Raw genomic sequence first — 19,975 nt, 5'->3', positions numbered from 1 at the left:
CAAGGCAGTGGTTAATAGCAAGGACTCAGGAGTCAGATAAGCCTGGGTTTTAAATCCCCAACTCCACTTGCTAGTTAGAGGATTTCGGCACAGTTAACTTTTGATCCTTAACTTGTTTATATGTAAAACAGGGACGTAATATTCCTTTAGAGAATTATGTAAGATATACGTATCATATATATACATGCGTGTATGTGTGTATTCCTTAACACAGTGCCTAAAAGATACGCACTACAGATGCTAGCTATTAATATTAATGAACAAATGTAATAAGTTTCACTAAAGAAGGAAATAGCAAGACCTTCATAGGTATAATTTACTGAGTGTACCGGATACTAGAGAATTTAAGTCACTACTTAGAAGCAAAGCACAAGTTAAAAAAACAAATGTGCATGTGTGTGCACACGTGTGCGTATACGTGTCTTTTCCAAGAGCCCCTGATACCAGACCTAAGTAGGCACATATCCTTACCTTGACATAGTAAGTGGTGAGTACTTTCCGAAGATCAAAGACTTGAAGCATGGAAGCAGCACTATTGTCAGTGATGCTATAACCCTCCAAAATATACTTGGTGACTATCACTTCCCAAGCTAGCCAGCGCTGGCTAAATGCAGCATTAAATGAAAGCACATGAGGAACATGGCCAGGTTCACAACAGCAAAATCCTTCATCTTCCTCAACACCTTCAGTAATGGCCTCCACTTCCCGTTGTTGACAGTAAGTACCTTAGAGAGAGAGAGAAAGCACTTACGACAAAGAAACATGAGGTGAAAAAAACATGAGGAGGAAAAACGAATGCTTCAAAGACATAAGAAACTTAGAAAAAAGACATTTTATTTATAGCAATTGAGAGTATGTGATTGATTTGCCTTAGACTGTCCATTAACAAACTGCAGCTTGCTCCAGAAAACAGGCATAGTATATATTCATCGTCTGCAGAATCATAATGTGTACTAGCACATTCAAGGTTCTGAGAATTTGTGCAATAAAGCAACCTTAATTTTGATTCATTGATTCCCAAATTTGAAACATTTGGGTTTACGACTGCATTCATATCAAATGAAGACCAAATGAGTCAACGTGTGTCTCATGAAGGTCTGAGTTAACTCAAAACTAGAGGAGTGGAACGAAAACTGAATCATCCCAGGGCACACGATACAGACAGACATGCAGAACTCAAAAGAATCTGGGCTGTATTCTCACCAGCACTGTGTCCATGCTGTAAGCAGAAATAGTATATATACATCCTGCTTACTTGGCTATACAACTTGTAATGGTTCACTATAGTTTAATATTAAATATATAATTACAATTTTTCTCTGTTGCCAATCCCAACAATAATTGGATAAGATTACATTATTGGCACTTGAGGCTTATCTGCTGATAAAGTTTCAATTAGGTACCAGGTCTGATTGTTCTGTACTAGCAAACAATTATTTGAAATTACATTCTTTTATCGATGATACTTATCTAATAGGCATTCTCTGCATTAGTGTTATTGAAATAAAAATAGAAAATCAGATTAAATATAGAATTAGATTCACAGCCATCTATGCCAACAAAATACCATCCATCACATTCATGTTAATTTTTATTTCGTTCTGTGGTCTTGCTTCCATTTAATTTGTAAATTCCTTATAGGACTATAGAGTGATTATAGCTAATTTTATAAAGGCACATATTAAAGTTACATTATAATAAAAGTAAGTGGGACTTCATAATAATTTTTTTCTTTTAAAGAGTATATATACAACATCCATATTTAAAACACCACTTTGAGAGAAAAAGTTGCCATGAAATTTAGCCCCAGTTGGTGATGGTGGTGGTGGTGGTGGTGATGGTGGTATGATGAACGGTAAGACTGAGAGGTAAGCTTGGCCAAGCTAATGAGCTGTACTGTCGAGAACTCTAGAGCCTTCAACAATTTTATTATTTCATTTCTTGTTTAATTATGTTGACAAGCTCTTCCAAAATAGTGTTACATAGTGGTGAAAAAACTGTCTTGAACCTGACATAAACAGGAATGCATGCTGTGGCTGACCATTACACATGATACTGACTACAGATACACATATACACTTTTTTCAGAATAAGGATGTATGTAATTTTATAAAGTACTTTTGAAACCAATAATGAAAATGAAATTTAACCAATTTGCTTTTAATAATTAATTTAAAGCATGAAAAACAGCTGAATTGGTGAGGGATACTTTAAAAATAAAACTACTAAAAAAAAAAAAAAAGTACTGCTGGTTTCTCCTTACTCTGGGCTCTGAGGATTTTTGTATCTAGTGTCATAAATGAATTAAACTATAGTTACTTTTTTAGCCAGTTCAGTCATATTTTGACATCAGTATTACACTGGTTTTGTACAAGAGAGGCTTGAGATATTTTCCTTCCTTATCCATTTGCTAGAATAGATTAGAGAGGGCAGAAGAATTATTCAATTTCTAGAAGAAACTTTCTGAGGCTGGGTTTTTTAAACTGTGGCATGAAGTTGGGTCTATTCCTTAGGTTTTATATGTTTTTACTTTATTTTATTCATTTTGTCATCCTTCTGCAAAGTCAGTCAAAGGTTTTTAAAGTAAAGGAAATAACATAATGAGAGCTGTATTTTGTGCAGATGACTCTGGTAGTAGTATACAGAGAAGAGAACAGGCAGGAGTGAATTCAGAGGTTTGACATTTTCTCACGAGAGACAGAATGAGGTCCTTGTTCAGAGTAGCAGAATAAACAGAGTAACTGAATTAATGTGGGGTGTTTTCACTCTGACATACAAACCCCAAGAATATTTTCTACCCCAACATACCCAGTAATACATTTTGCTTAGAAAATGAAGTCAACAATAAGCACAGGAATATTAATAACTGAAAAAAGAATTTTGAGATTTGGAAAGGGATTCTAGAGAAACCATTACTAATTGTTTCCTGGAGTAGCTAGATCTTTCAGTCACTTCATAGTGACTGGTAAAAATAACTGGTAAAAATTAATAAAACTAACAATTATGAAAACCAGACATGTTAAAATTAATTTGAGTAAAAACTGAAAGGAATCTAAACAGAATAAAAATTTTTGACCTATAAAGTTTGACCTGAAAAACCATACTTGGTAGAAATAACATTTAAAAATATATAGAAGTAACATTTACAAACTTGGTAGAAGCTGTAACCAGGAAATTCTGATAGACAAAAAACATGATTGATAACAAATATTTGACATAAAATTTACATGGAAAACAATCTTGAGAATATCAGTAAAATGAAAATGGAAATGAAAACTATGAAGGTATTTAACCAAGACCTATAAAAAACTGATCAAGCAATTTTAGTTAAATGTCACTTAAAATTTAGCATCCACTATGAGAGACAATAAAATCAAAGGAATTAAATTGGCTTAATGGAGTACACATCAGAAAACACATCAAAATGCTCAGCAGATCCAAATATCTGCCTGGCAAAATACTGACAACACTCTTAATTAATATTTTGAGGGGTAGGAGGTAGATGGAACAGGGACTACCACTGTGAAGGAAAGAAAATAACGAAAGATCACAACAGCATTTGAGCAAGAATATAATCATTCCTCATCAAAGTTCTGGAATGAAGAGGAAGGAGAAAAGACTATTACCTAGATTACTTAACCATTCTACAAAATGATCTTTATCATATGCTAGCTGCTGTGATAGGTGCTGGATATACAATGATAAATGAAGCAGATAGGACTCCTGCCCTTGAGGAGTTTATAATCTACAGCAAAGGTTTACAAAATACAGCCCTGGGCCAAATCCAAGCTAAGAGTGGTTTTGATATTTTTAAAGGGTTGTTTAAAGGAAAAATCAAAGAAGAACATGCAACAGAGAATGTGTATGGCTCCAAAAGCCTACACTATTAACTATCTTGGCTCTTTACAGAAAATGTCTGCCAACCCCTGGGCTAGAGAAGAAATAAACTTTAAACAAATAAATAAATATAAAATTAGAACTCTGCTAAGTGCTAAGGAGGTAAAAACAGGGTAATATGAGAGATAATCATGTGGGACAGGTGGTTAGAGACTAAGGCTTCTCTGAGAAAGTGACAGTTAAGCTAATTCTTAAAGATAATTAAGGAATTAGAGGTGGAAGATTGGCAGGAAGAGGGGAGACGTTTGGTACTTTCTGGGCAAAGGGAAGGGCGATAAGGAGGCCTTAGTAAAGAATATAGCACAGCTAGGACACTGAAGGAAGGCCAGTGTGGCTACAGTGGACGAGGAGGGTGCTACAAAGTAAGGTGGAGAAACTGACAGAGGCCAGATCTCACAGCTGTCCATAGGATGTGTTAAGGAATTTGAATTCTATTTTAAATGCAATGGAAAGCCACTGAAAATTTAAAGCATGGAATGGAAAGGACATAACTGAATTTGCCTTTAAAAAAAAAATCACGATGGCTGAATGAAGAATTACAGGTATGGCCTGCTATTGAAATTCAGCATGAGTTCAGAAAGTAAGGGGGTACTGTGTTCTCAAATTGATTTGAGTTTTGTTTGACAAAAGAGTGAGAGTTTGGATGGCAAAGGATTTATCCAAAATTTTACTTGAGTCTATTTGGTACCAGAGAGTAAAGTGGGGAGAGTGAAAATTTGGATCAATTTTTGATTTGGACAATTTCTGGTCAATACGGTGAAATGAGCAGATAAGAAGGACCCCCTTCCAATTCACACACATAGAAATTCTGGATAAAATAACCTCCCCACAAATACTTGTTAAATTAAAAGCAAAGATGAAATCTTCAGGTGCCAACAATTTAAAAAAGAAGGTGAAGTTATAGCAGTGGTATGTGTAGTGGTAAGGGGGTGCTGACTTTTGGATGAGGATAGATGGATTAGATTTGAACAGCACTGGGTTAAGACCCTAGAAGAGATGGAATTAAGGTCCTGGGCTTCTGACAGAGAGTCAGAAACAAAGCATAAGACAAGAATAGGAGATTTTGAAGAAGAGAGAGTGAATGGGTTACAAATAAATTACAAATAAATAACAAACATTAACATTTACTACCTTGAGTTTTACACAAGTAAAATCTTACTTCCAATGAATGGAGTAACTTTAGAAAAGCACTTGCTCCATTAACAAAGACATTATGTAACAAAGGTGCAAACTTTCTGATTCAACACCAGGGTAAAAATAAAGCTATTACAGGTCTAATTTGATCCTCTATTTAGACAAATGCTTTCTTATTTCCTATTTCAGGTTAAAAACACCTAAGGTACTTCTTAGAATAGACCAAAACACTGCTTGGATGCTTTCTCTAAAAACTCTCAAGTCCAAATGTTGCCTAGTTTGGAAACACATGCATTAATAGGACTCCTTTCAATTCCTATAAGACAAGTTTCTATTCCTGCTTACAAGACACTCAACTTACAGAAGTGGATAACATCAAGCTGGTATGTTTCTGAATGCACGATTTTCTGTGTAGAAACAGCTTCATTTGTCAGTATACAAAACTGTTGAAGGCTGGTGGGGGAATAGGGAGTAACTGCTTAATGGGTGTGAGGTTTTATTTTGGGGTGATGAAAATGCTCTGGAACTAGACAGAGGTGGTGGTTGCACAATATCGTGAATGTACTAAATGCCACTAATTTGTTCACTTTAAAATTGTTAATTTGATGTTATGTGAATTTCGCCTCAATTTAAAAAAATTGTTGAGGACAAGGCATGGCAACTATATGAAAGTAACTTGGTTAGCTAATCTCTGCCTCACAGCATTCTATGCTGCCAGCCATCTAACGAGCATATGCAGCTGATCACAAAAAAAGACTAGCAAGAGGGTAAGCAAAGAACAACAGAAATTCACTATTACCAGGAAAAAACAAGTCTATTATACACTATTGATACTACCTTTACATACAGAACATACTGCAAAAATGATTCTTCTCTGAATGTGAAATTTGGAAAATTTGGAAAAAAACTAATAACTACTCTTTAACAGCTTTTCTCATTCCAGAATTCCAAATACTAAGGACCTACTTTTATAACTTTTGATTTGAGATGTAAACACATAAAACTTAGATGTCACAGGAGTACGTTATAGAAATGAAAGGTGAATGTCTTACCTCTGAATTCAAGTCCCCGCAGCTGGAAGGTAACCAGCCCATTGCCTATCTCTATAAGGTGTACTAACGCATTGAGGTAGTCAGAGGCAAGAATGAAACAGTCCCCTGTACTGTAGTTTCCCCACCGTCCTAGGTGCAAATCACCACAAAGACTGTGTTGTAGGGATCTGGTTAAATGTTCATAAAAGATGGAATTCAGATTGTTGTCATCTGATCCTATAAGAAGGGATTAAAAAAATGTTAATTTACCTTAAGTACCCTTTATAACAACAAACAAGATTGTTAAAAGTATTAAAACTAACTTCCAGTTAGGGCTGTATCTATAGTTCTTTGACAAGGAAGATAATATACCCTTACAAGGGTACCCTGTTACCCTTATAATACAGATACCCTTTAAATTTCTATATAAAAATGAAATATAGGATAATGGGAAAAAAATTTTCAAATTACAGTTAGACATAACGTAACCTCTCTGAGCCTCTGGTCCCCATCCATAAAATGTGGGAATTGGATTAGGTGAAATCTAAGGTCTTTTCCACCTCTTTAACAGTCCATGATCAAAATTTTCTATCACTGTTCAATTAACTATGCCTTATAATTAAAACCATGCAAGAGAAATGAAAAAGATAAAAGAAATTCAAAATTAGAACAAAAAGATATACTGGTAAAGGAAGTGGGTTAAGTAATACAAGATTTGAACAAATGAGATAGTCCCAAAGAGAAGCTGGTCAAAAAAACTCTGTATACTGAGATGCCTAATATTAGCTAAACAGAAATAAACTGTATACACAGAAACAGCAGTAAAGAACCACCTACAAATTTATTAGTCATCCTTTAAGAAAAAAAATTAGGATAAAACATCACCCAATAAATTAGAAAAACATCTTTAGAAGTAACCCATCCAAAGCAATAATCTGTAAATGGGTGCCGCCCAAAGCACAGAATTGAAGAATGGCAAAACATACTAAACTTAATAATTACTTTAAACTCAGCCTAACTAAATAATAAAATAAAAGGGAAACCCTAGGCTCAAGCTTCAATAAAATGGTTGTATCTGATGCTGTCTGCCCATTATGAAAGTGTGCATATTAATTCAGGACATGGTCTTTGTGATATGCAGGATGGCATCATCAGCATCATAATTCCAAGCCCCCTACAAGGACATACCAGAGCTGAGATGGCAGTTATATCTACCAGAACATGATAATGACAGTCATTAATATCAAATAACTAGTCCTCCCCTTAATCAAATTTATAATTATGAATCAATCTGATTACTATAATTTAGTTTCTCAAGCAGAGCATTTGAAGTAATCTGCGAGTTAAATGAATACAAATCTTCCAGTGTATTGGGAGTCATATTTCTTTAGTAAATTAATACATTGATATTCTGGTTGATACATTAATCTTTTATGGGTGGGGCAGTGAGATTCACCCTCTCTGTGCCAGATTACTAATAGGTGGGCCAACAAAAAGATGTTTCCCAAAGGACAAAACTAAGAACCAAACTTTAGATAATGGTAACACCACCAAAATGTCCCACACTGAAACCTTATCTTGAGTGGCTATTTGGCTCCTCTACATGACATCTCTGTATACAATAAACTTAATGAAATTAACATTTATCTAACCATTTGGGGAAGCAGGGAAGCAAACATAATAGTAAGTTCGGACTGCATACTCTTCAATACACCTCATCAGTTTTACTTTCACTGTGCTTTACTTTTTTAACCTATGTAAGAACAATCTTTGAATGGATTTTAAAATTCTTATCAGCATTCTTAAAATGCATTTTATAAAAGATGGGTATATAAATTTTAGATATTCTAATTCACGTATACTTTGCTAAAGTAAAACAAAATAAAGCAAAGGATATTTAGTTTTTCAGAAATGCCCTTTGGATTCCATAGAGGATTCCCAATAAGTCGCGAGTGAAATACGTATATAACGAATTCCTTAGACTTGCTTCTTTACTCACAAATAGGGCTATTACCTGGATTTCTATCAAGCTGGGAAGCCAATCTGGTATTTGAATGATCCACTCGTTTTGTGCTAAAAAAGGCAAAATGAAACATCTTTAGTAAGCTCTTTTATATTAAAAAAAGTCTAACAATTAAAAGGGAGAAAACTATACAATAAAGATGAAATAAATATTATCGCTTTATAAAAATGAGAAAAATCCATGAGTAACATATTAATAAAGCTCTTTGATAGAATAATTTTAGGGGTAAGGATTTATTTTTTACTCTTCCACCTCCATTATACATAAAGTTTTTTCTTAACTGATGTTTCACTGAACAGTGTATAGAAAGACACTGACTTTAATGTAAAAAAATTTTTGATCAGGATGAAAAAATGCATACTGTATACAGTTCCTAAAAATACACAGTGCATGAAACATTCCTCATAAGGGGAAGGTTATTAATGTCCAGAGGTACAGTGTTCTTTAGAACAGTGGTTCCCAAAATGTGGTCCACAGAACCTAGAGCAGGAGACTCCAGATCTTTCAGGGAGTTTTCCAAATCAAAACTATTTTCATAATAGTACTGAACTGTTATTCACTTTTTTTCACTGTGTTGACAACTGCATTGATGGTGCAAAAGCAACGGTGGGTAAGACTGTTGGTGCTTTAACATCAATCAAGGCAGTGGCACCAAACTGTACTATTTTTCACTGCTGCCCATGCACAAGAAAAAACAATAAATAAAAGTTCAAGTTTCCCTTAAAAATGTTCTTAACGAAGCAATAAAAATAATAATTTTGTTAAACTGCAGCCCCTCAGTACAGGTCTTTTTAATATTGTGTGTGGCGAAATACACATAAAGCACTTCTGCTGCATTCTGAAGTAGGACGATCATCTGGAGGGAAAGCATTTGTGCAACTGCTTGAATTGTAAGTAGCAGTAGCTGCTTTTTTTCCACGGAACACCATTTTCACTTGAATAAGCTATGACTATTCAGACTTGAGTATTTGACAGACATTTCTCAAGTGAAGAAAGTAAGTCTGACATTTCAAGAAAAATAACTGATAAAGATACCTGTTGCCAATAATAAAAATTCAAGTTTTCAAGCAAAAATTAGAATTTCAGAAAACTTGTATCTACCACCATGCACTTGATAGCTTCCCAATACTTCAACACTTTTTTGAGATTGGTGGTGATATGAATACATATATTTTTTAATATTGTACCGTGCAATGGGTCAAAATTTGGAAGATCTACATTACTCACTGAGCCAGTATTTTCCAAATGATAAAGATGTATCAATATAAGTATATGCATGGGTAAAAGACCCATTCAAACTATAAGACATATCAGTGAATTTTGATGTAATACAGTTCCAAAAATTCACTGATATGGCTTTAGATTCCACATTGCCACTAATCTTTAAGAAACTACCATTTGTCGAAGGATCCAAGAATATCCACAATTGTCTAAAAAGGCTATTAAAATACTTCTTTCTTTTCAAACTGTATGTCTGTGTGAGGCCAGATTTACTTTATGTACTTCAACCAGAACAACACAATGCTACAAGAGACTGAATGCAGAAGCAGGTAAGAGAATTCAGCTGTCTTTTATTAAGTCAGACATGAAAGAAATTTACAAAACTATAAAAACAATGACATTCTTCTGATTTTTTTGGTGGAATGGTAAATACAGTTATTCTTCATTAGAAAAATGTTATTTATATTAACATGTAATGTGTTTATTGTTGTTATTTTTATATTAATTCATTTAAAATTCTGAGTTTTGACTTATAATACAATAAATATTGTACAATATTTATTATAGTAAATAACTATGTAGTAGATAAAAACCCCTATCAACAAAAACTCTTTGGAGACGTCAGTAATTTTTAAGATTGTATGTAAAGGGGTTCTGAGATCAGAAAGTTTAAGAACTGCTGACAAAGATGTTATTCTGGACTAAATTTAAGTTGGTCCAGAAGAAAAAAAGGGTATAAATAACACTGAAATTCACCAAAAAGAGAAATACTATGTGTGATTTTAGGTAAAAGACCAGAGCAAAAGTTTCACATCCATAAGCCAGTTCACCGTTAAAAAGATTACCATTTTCACCTATTATATGTACCTATGTGTGAAAGTGTAGAGAGAAAGGCAGTCGCGGAGCTGGCCAGTAGAATTATAAATTAGTATAAGCTCTTTCTGAATCAACATGTTAATACATTTATAAGCCTTTAAAATGTTTAAGCTCCATGATTCAGTAATTCCCCTTTAGATATTTTCTTAAATTAAAAAAAAAGAAGACAAAAATTTGGAGATTACATACAAGCACAGTTACTAGGCATCATATTAAACAGCTAACCTAAGGAATTAAGCTTAAATGAAGAAAATACTTTATGTACAAAGATGGTTATTTAAAAACCTATCCTCATGAAAAACTACAAATAACCTATAAAAAGTTTAGCTCTAAAAATAGCTACTTCTTAGAAAACTGAGATAACTAATTATGACTGTTATAATGATGTAACATTGTATAGCATAAAGTTTCAAAGTATTATTAATGTGGAACAATTCTAAGAAATAACATTAAAAGAAAAAAGACAGAAAAATGAACATATTTAACTAAGACTATGTTTTAAAAATCTTATAAATAGAAAAAAAGGTAGAGAAAATAGAGTATCCTCTGACTCTTCCAATTTTATATAATTTTGAAACTTTAAGAATATTTATAAAATTTTAAATATTTCAATAGAAAAAATTGTTAACCATAAATAATTTATAACAATGCTGTCAAGAGTTTTTCCTAGTAAAAAAGATAAAAACTGGCTTTCAAGTGTTGTTCTTTACTCACTTATAGTCTCTCTCCCAGAATTTCACAGGTCGAACATATGAAGTGATGAATATTGCACTTCCCAGAAAGGGGTTCAGTGGAGTAGAAAAGAAGGCTGATACGGCAGCCTGAACAAACAACATGGCTGAATCTATGGGAAAACTGGTTAAGGACCTTAACGTTCATCTGATTGTGCACGCGCGTTCACGCACCTGCGCGCGCGGGGCACGCACGCACACACACACACACACCCCTCACAAACACATTGCAATTACAGCAATTAGAAAAATGAGGTTCATCAGAGGAATACAGAAGAAGGTGTCACTGGACAGTACAAGGAGTAGAAGCAGAAAGACACAGCCAGGAAAGTACAGCCTGGCATGATGCTCTGAAGGGAGCCAAATAAATATTTGCTAACATGTGTCTGGTAAAATTCCATGTATCACTCTTGGGTAGAGATGGTTTTAATTTTCCAGAAGATAAAAACTAAAATTTAAAGATACAAAAGTCTGCATATCAACATCTACAAGGTCACTAACCTTTATGTTTACTTGGAAAGTACCTTTAAGAAAGGATGAGAATAGAAAATTTTGAATGTAAGTTTAATTACAATCATATCAATATGGAAAATGTTTTGAACACTCATTCATTTATAAATATTTCTAAACGCATTTTGTATATATTGAAAATTCCTGGACTTTAATACTCACATATATAAACATGAAATTTTTAATCAGCATTACTTAATTATAAAACCTTAATACTTTTCTCATGTTCAGATGATCTGTGGGCCACAGAAGTTAATACAAATTAAACAATCAAAATTGGTATAGGTGTGGGCTCAAAAGACTGTGAATTTTTGATAATTTATCATATAGTAACCTATATTCTATGCCTGTGAAAGGTTATGCCTACAAACCAACATTCTCATCAAGGATATGACTGCCCTTTCTTATAAACTTTTATTAGAAGGATACGGGGCACTGCAAAGGGCTGGGCGAAAGCATGGAAAGCAGAACCCCATGTAATTTGCCATGGAGCAATGTAAGTGTATACAAACTGCAATTTATAAAGGAGTTCCCAAAGCTGTAGGAGGAAAACAAAAACAATCAGTAAAAAGCTTACCATCAGATTTTTAAATTAGAAAATGAAAAACTTCTAAAATGATTTTCTTCCTAATAGGGAAATAGCATGGAAATTATTTGCCATTTGCATCAAAGGAAAAGAAATATCACTGCCAAAACACTGAATGTGTTTTCTAAGTAAAGACAGTTAACTGACTTACGGATTTGTGTTTTACCAGTTTAAAAAATTCTATGCTCTCTATTGGTTCTATTACTACTAACAAGCAAAACCAAAAAAAAAAAAAAAAAAAAGAAATATAGATGTCTGTAAAGCTTAAGCAATAAATATATATATTTTACTCTGACATTTCCCTTTCCCTCAAATTTTAGTGCTTTGGAAAATGAGTAAGTTTTAAATGCAATGTCAAAAGGAATTTGAAAGCAGCCAGGCAGGGGATAAAGTTGTAATTCAGTTGTCACTGTCTGTTTCCTAAGAATTTACTAGTGTGTATTAGGCATCTGTTCATAATCAGAATTGTTATTGCCAATGGAAACATAATATACATTTTAATCTTACTTCAATTAGGACCTGCTTTGTCGTTGAACATTTCTTCAACACTGAAACAGATCTATTGTGCCCAAGATTGCCTCTGCATGCTAGGCAATGCAAGGCCCCATTCTCAGAGCAGATCACAGAATCTTAAAAGCAAGAGGTTCTGACTAATTCAGTGCCATGACTCAGGCACCAAACACCTCACATTTAAATTATTTAGCCGATTTACAAATGAACTTGTTTAACTTCCAATTTAAAAAAGAAATCACAACTTCAACCCCTCAGAAACTGCAGATGAATCCCTGCATTCTTTGCCATGACTCAAAATTATGCTGGCAACGCTCGGTACTAATGGGATCAGGATGACAGGAAGTAAAAGCATCATGTATACTATCAGATGCCATTGCAACTGCTTAAAAACAGTGACACAGAACACTCTTCCGTTTCTAAATGGGAAACAGACTGTACTCAAATTTTGACTGTAATATTAGAGAAAAATGATATGTAATTACATGTTTAAGTGGTTAGTGGGTGAAAATATTTTTGTATACATTCAGAGCGATTTTTTCTTGAAATATTATTAAGTTGGTGGTACACCTTACAATGATATCTTAAAATAAATATATCTAAAGAGATTCCTTGAATATTACTTGCTTATCATCACTGTTAAGTTCTATGAAGTAACCATATAAAATGCAAACTCCTTGCGGGCAGAGCTTTCTCTGTTTTGCTAACTAATGTAGCCTAAGCATCTAGAATAGTTCTGGAACATGGTACACTCTCAAAAACAATTTGCTTAACAAATGAAAGTATTAAGAAAATCCAAACTAATGCGAGTTAAATGTAGTGACTATTTCAAGGACTGTTTAGTTTATATTTTACTGCAACTTTCACTTTTTTCCAACCGGCTTAAGATTCAATACAATTTCCAATCTAAATATTAAATTTGTGAGAAATCACATGCTTTTTTTATACAGACAATTCTCTTATTCACTTTCTGGCTTCCTCCTTTGATTAACCATGCTCACTAGAAGAGGAAATAAATGATAAAAATGCACACAAATTAGTGATTGAACAAATATAATACTGTGATATTTTAGAAGCTATTTAGCATAACATTTAGTACAATATTTAGAAACTATTTCTAAAAGCTTGTCCAGATTAACGGTTTTCATTTTTACTGTCCCCATCCTAGGCCAGACCTCTATCACATCTAAATTACTGTCAAAATCTCTTAAGCTGTTCTCCATACCTTTAGGTTCTCTCTTCCCCAATTCATCCCAAATGTGGCTGACCAGGCTAACTTTCCTAAAATTGGGATTTCATTGTGTTTTGTAGCTGCTCATATGCTTCAGCTCTCTGTCACCTATCAAATGGGATAATATATGTCAAAGTCCTTTGTATGTGGTCAGTGTTAACATGAAATCTAAACTATTTAATTTCAAATAATCTGACTACACAATCTATTTCACTTAGAAAGGCAGTGTGGCTCAGCAAGAAGATTCTTGGAGGCAGAAGATGCAGGCTTTACTATCTCGTTTGTAAAAAGACTACAGGCAACTATCCCATGGGTGATAACAAATTTTAGGAGCATTCTGTAAACTTCAGTATATTCTGCAAATAAACTAGCGTCTCACTGCTCCGCATGGCCTCACTGCCCTCAGTCTCCACCATCTTCATTCAGTATCAGGTTATTTCCTCCCTCCATCTATGAAGCAGCCTACAGTTCAGTTCAATTATTACCATGTTTGTTTCTAAAATTATTCAAAACCACACCCCCTTTTGGAAGAACCCATATATTTATATACTTATTAGAGTTCCTCTAATTTTTCCATATAATTTAATCTTACCTTCCTAGCCACAGCAAGAAATATATCTTCTATGGATGACAGTGACTGGCATTGTTTAGGGATTCTAATCCTAAATAACTGGTTGACTGAAGAAAGATACTACTTAAAAGATAATGAAGCGAATGAAATGCAAGCGTAATCCTCACTAAATGGCATATTACTTAGGGAGACACTTTTTACAGATAAGGATGTTTCCTTCAGTGATAAATTACCTTGTTGAAGAGTATGGACATGAAGAAGAGATCCAACAGCATGGTCTCTGAAAAAGCTTCATAGTCAATTTTGAAAAAGAGCACAGTAAAGATGACTGTGACATACTGATATGTAGGGCTGCTGAAAGAGGACCGTAGCAGCTTCAGACCAGCAATGGTGATCATTAAAGCACCTAATCTACAATGTAAAGAAAGCACATTCATCAACTGATGACTGAAAACGTTAATCTATGAACTTCAGAAAGATCACCATTTCATTTACTAAACTTAGAATATATATATCAAATTTAAACTTCTAAATATTCCTTTTTAAGCATATGTATCATAATTCTCATCCTTTATATAAATAACCATGTTTAAAAAATAAGTAACACTATTGCAATTCTGACATTTGGTTCTCCAGTTTCTCAGTACTTCTATTGGTTAAACTTTAACAGCACTTAGCACATAAAAAACATATTAATGCTTACCCAACAACATGTACCTAGTGTAGTGGGTAGGCCTACAGAATGACTGTATAGGCAAGTGAACACCTAAATGGTCTGATTCACACAGTACACAAAAATAATCATCTCCAAAACTTACCATCTAATATTAAAATTAACCTTATTTAATAAATGTCATCTCATAAAATGTTAGTTCACAATGAGATGTCTGGAGTAGTAATATGCCAAGAGCAGAAACAGATGTTCAGAAAAGGGAAGTCAAAGACAAAATTTCACTTGAAGTTTTCACACAGTACTTTGCACCAAAGAGACACTCAATGATTACTTGTTACTAGATCGGTAACTTAAGACACTGCTATGACAGACCCCAACAGTCAAACTTAGATAAGAGGAGTACTGCACTTACTCTGTATCCAGTTTTTTTGGACTAGCAATTGTCTCTGCACTGCTACTAAGTTCATTGAGAACAATCAATGGATAGATGATATTCTTCTCCACAAAAAGAAGCCACACATGAAGTTTCTCAAACCACATCACAGTAGCTGCGTCTAACAAGGCAATATTAAGTCAAGAAAACCATGTCATCTAATGCATAAAATAGTCTGGTAATGTGATAAGAAAGGAAAATCTTACCACTCAAATTCAGCTGTACTATAAATAATGTAAATAATCCAGTATGTCAATCAATAGTCAATTTTATGAATTCTGAGACACATCCAACTTTCCAACTTAGATGTTAAATTTAGATGAACTGAATTTCATTTTAAACTTTTATTCTTGAAACCTCAGGTTTTAACCACAACTTTTTCTTATTTATGCCTATAACTTTTGGAGAAAAGATTAGTGAAGGTTATTAAACTGCCCCTTTCCCCCAAAAGAAATAAATGATCTATTAAATTATCTGTTTTTAAAATCCTTACATACACATACATCTTATAAGACATACATCTCAGAACAGATACGAAAGTATATGTTTTGGATTCACACACTTCATAAGTGTCATTTTCATTGCCAGTAATATTTCCCCAATACTTTAATATTTAATGTCATTAGGGAAAGTGTCTAGGATAAGCTGAAAGATTTAAAATAAGGTCCTCCAGCTATGTGAAAATAATGTCAACCACCTCTAGGAAGTTCTCTAATGAATCAGATTTTTCTTTATAGCTACTACAGTCAACTTTGCTAATGCCTAATACTCTCAATAAGTGAAAAATGTTATGTTGATTCAAAATCTATAAAAATTTAGACTAAATGTTCTGTTAACATAAAAAACAAACAACATGATCAATGATTTAATGAAAACTGTTCTTCAAAACAAACCAGATACACCTGCTAACATTTATATATGAAAGCAATTAATCATTAACTATCAAAAATACATCATTCTGAGTTATTTTCCTTATGGTAAGAATAGGCCAGTACAGATTTTTATAGTTTTATGTCATTTTACTACAATCTACACATTAATATTTAATTATCTCTCCAGGATCAAAATAGTAATCAAGATTACAGTACCATGGTGACTTAAGCAATTCTGCTAAAAGGCCCAGGAAATATGCTTTGATACTGCAAAGTCAAGTTTGGTATAGAAATCTTTCAAAAGCTTCAGAGTTCTCTAAAGAAGTTAATTTATCTCCAAACAGTTGAGAAATTTACTCTCTATAGTAACTCATTAACTAAAGAGAAAGTCTGAGGAAAAAACATTGGCTTGTTTAATCACTGGTATATAATAATGATGACACAGGTATTAACTTTTATTATATCCCTAAAATGAGGAAATATATTATAGGTCTTGGAACCAATGAACCAGACTGATTACTTATAACAGAAAAGTCAAGGTTTAAAGTGACAAGTAAAAAGCTTGCCTAATGGACTGGCCTTCTACCTCTTTTTAGTCATTTTATACTTTATCCCAAATCTGAATGAACAATAGCAATTACAAATGTTTTTCACCTCTTTTCTCTTGATCAACTCTTTATAACCCTCTCTGGTAGGACATAGTGTCACTGGTGGAAACAGGAACGAAGACCTTTCTATTCCCTTTATGCTTTGAGTTAAAAATATATCAAATAGAAGTCTTAAAGAGGATCGAGTTGCCTGCATATGGCAAGGAAGATTGAGGGTAAAGGTAGGGACTGGAAAGAGAAGTCATAGACATACACTGAAGGATTAATCAATGAGAGGTCTGTGAAGAACAACTCAGAGGAGGAAAGAGCAAGGCTTATTCTGTGGTAAGTTGGCATTTTAGCACTGACATTTATACTTCAACTGAAATGAAAGCAAAAGGTCTGATTCATTAGTGTCAAACCTAAGAAACACAAGCCAAAGTGTTACTTGACGATACTTACTTAACAGTCACCTGTCAACAAAGTAAAAGAAAAAAATCCATAGTATTGAAAGGAAAAGTGTTAATGAAATACTTACTTCGAACTTCATACTGATTATACTCCACCGTCTTGAGCAGAGGGTGAGAGAAGCAGTGCCACGGTAGCTGCTTCCTAACTTGAGGCAGCACGTAATGGGTTACAAAACCCACGAAGCCGACAAGAGCGTACAACACATACTTGAGCGCAGGCTAAAAGAAGGATAAAGTTGAGGACATTAAAAGTGATTTTGAGACCCAAAGGAGAACTTCTAATTTGTCAGTTCAATTTTAGTCAACTACAGAATCTAAGAACTAAACATCTGTCTGCAGTTAACATTTCTATATTATGTAATTTTCTGATTAAATCAGCCATAAAAGTTAGTGTATTCATGTATTACAGATATTTTAAAATGTGTTAACTACTTTCCTTGGTGTCTCACACTGTCATTGTAATTAGAGTGTGGCCTGAGGTATATTGCTTGCTTCCCTAAGAATGTTCTATGTGACTTGCAGAGCAATGTATTCAATTGTTTTAGCTAGTAGAGATAAAGGACATGAGCTAAATAAAAGTTAAGTTTGAGTGAAGAGCAAAATAGAATGAGAAAAAAGTTCTTTTTTTTTTTGTGGCTTCACAAGGTTTGGAAGAGAGTTCTTATGTATGACTAAATTCACAAAAACCAAGTACCATCACTTCAAGTGTTCAAATTAAAAGTCATACGTTTAGAAACTAAAGAGGTTTCCATCGGACCCCTGAAGACCCACTGGACCTCACTCAGCTTGTGAGGTACTCAGGAGTTGATGGTTCAAATTGGAAGAGAAGAAAATAGGCAAAAATGTTAAAATTAAATAATATAACCTTTGCTTCTGGCCAAATGGAATAATAGAGATTTACTCTATTCCACATGAACCAAAATAGAATAAAATATATGAACCAATGGTTTGCAATATATTAGACATAAGGAAATAATCAGTAAACACTGAGAGAAAGAAAACAGATGAGGTAAGTGTCAGGACTGCCCCAGCTTACTGCCCTTAGATACTTTCCAAGTTGCAGTGAAGGGAGGGGAATCCACATGAAGCCTCCTGAGTTGAGAAGATAGAACTAAAAGCCTGGAGACAGCAAAGCAGCTAGAGCTCACCAGAGCAGACAGTGTTCCAAAGAGAAAACTGCATGGAGAGAGAACTTAGAAGATCTGCAGAATCTCCCTCGAGTATTCAGGGGAATCAGCACATGTGTGTGGGAGGGAACTACATATGCAAAGGGAAGGAACCTCGCCAAGGGATCAGAGAGAAGAGTATCCAGCACTCACACAGGGCTAGGAATAGTGCCTGTTCTCACAAGCCAGGTTGGAAAAACTCAACATTCACAGGGCATTGGTCAGAGTATTCCAAAGCATGTTGCCTCAGTAGGGGGAATATTAGCCCTAAACTAAACAGCCGTCTCAATTAAGCAACCTTAAAAGTTAGGTCTGAGGGGATCAAACTGTTAACAAGTAACTTAACAGTGCCAAAAAACAAAGTTCAAGAATATTTCTAGTAATACAAAAATATCCAATACACAAAAGGCAAACCTTATAATGCTTGACATCCAATCAAAAATTACCATGCATGCAAAGAATCAGGAAACTATGACCCATGGGGAAAAAAATCAATTAATCAAAACCAACCCATAAGTGACACAGAAATTAGAATTATGAGACAAGAACATTAAGAGAGTTAGAAGTGAATTCCATTTGTTCAAAAAAGTGAATAGAGGCATGAGAGATATAAAAAAAGACCTAAATCCAACTTCTAAAGATGAAACCTGTTAGTTCTGAGACAAAAAATACACTGGATGGGATTAACTGCAGATTACATATTACAGAAGAAAAGAATAGTGAACTTAACAAAAAAGCAATAGCAATAGAAAGTATTCAAAATTAAACATGCGGGGGGGGGCGGAAGAATTTAAAATGAACAAAGCATCAGTGAACTGTGGGACAAATTCAAGAGGCCAAATATACATGTAACTGGAGTCCATGAGTGGGGGTGGGTGGAGGGACAGCAAAAAGGAAAAGGGAAAAAATATATACAGTAATAATGACCAAAATTTCTAAATTTGATGAAAACTAGACCACAGATGCAATGTACCCCAAAACATGAAGAAAACTATGTGGAGGTGCATCATAATCAAATTGACACCATGTAGAAATACAGATCTGCACAAGAGAATGAAGAGCCCTGAGGAGGGTAACCGCATGGCCTGCAGGTGCGCAGCACTGTACTGTAGGACCAAGCGTCGCCCACACCCGGGCCTGATTTAGAGGACGACCTTCTGGACTTGCAGTTGTAGTGGAATGAGACTTTGGGGGGTTTAGAAGGGTGTGAATCATGGAGGCCAGAGGGCATACGGTGTTAGTCCAGCACGGTTCCTGGTGTTTATGCCTGCTTGTATTCCCCTCCCACATTGCAGCAGGGTTGCCCTGTATGACCAATGGATACGGAAGAAGTGGTGGTATGTATGCCACATCCAGCATCAGTTATAAAAGACTGGGCCTTCGGTCTTGGGCTTTCATTCTCTAAGATCACTGGCTCTGGGGAAAACAGGCTGCCATTCTGTGAGGATATTCA

The 19,975-nt window shown here is 34.4% G+C and overlaps 1 protein-coding gene across 5 annotated transcripts in view; it reads right to left on the bottom strand.

Moving 5' to 3' along the window:
- Nucleotides 1-19,975, bottom strand: part of PCNX1 (pecanex 1) — a 175,996-nt gene that overhangs the window by 34,000 nt on the left and 122,021 nt on the right. For all 5 annotated transcript variants that reach the window (XM_081227690.1, XM_081227688.1, XM_081227689.1 and 2 more), the window contains 8 exons: nt 17,425-17,575; nt 15,407-15,548; nt 14,555-14,732; nt 11,853-11,961; nt 10,897-11,026; nt 8,077-8,135; nt 6,084-6,299; nt 472-725 (listed from right to left, as the gene is read on the bottom strand). In XM_081227690.1, coding sequence (XP_081083816.1) covers nt 472-725; nt 6,084-6,299; nt 8,077-8,135; nt 10,897-11,026; nt 11,853-11,961; nt 14,555-14,732; nt 15,407-15,548; nt 17,425-17,575 — 1,239 coding nt within the window. The remainder of the gene's footprint in view (nt 1-471; nt 726-6,083; nt 6,300-8,076; nt 8,136-10,896; nt 11,027-11,852; nt 11,962-14,554; nt 14,733-15,406; nt 15,549-17,424; nt 17,576-19,975) is intronic.

This window comes from Mesoplodon bidens (genome assembly GCF_964165515.1).
Source record: "Mesoplodon bidens genome assembly, chromosome: 3".
NCBI classification, from domain to species: domain Eukaryota; kingdom Metazoa; phylum Chordata; class Mammalia; order Artiodactyla; family Ziphiidae; genus Mesoplodon; species Mesoplodon bidens.
This window is presented reverse-complemented; position numbering and strand designations above follow the sequence as displayed.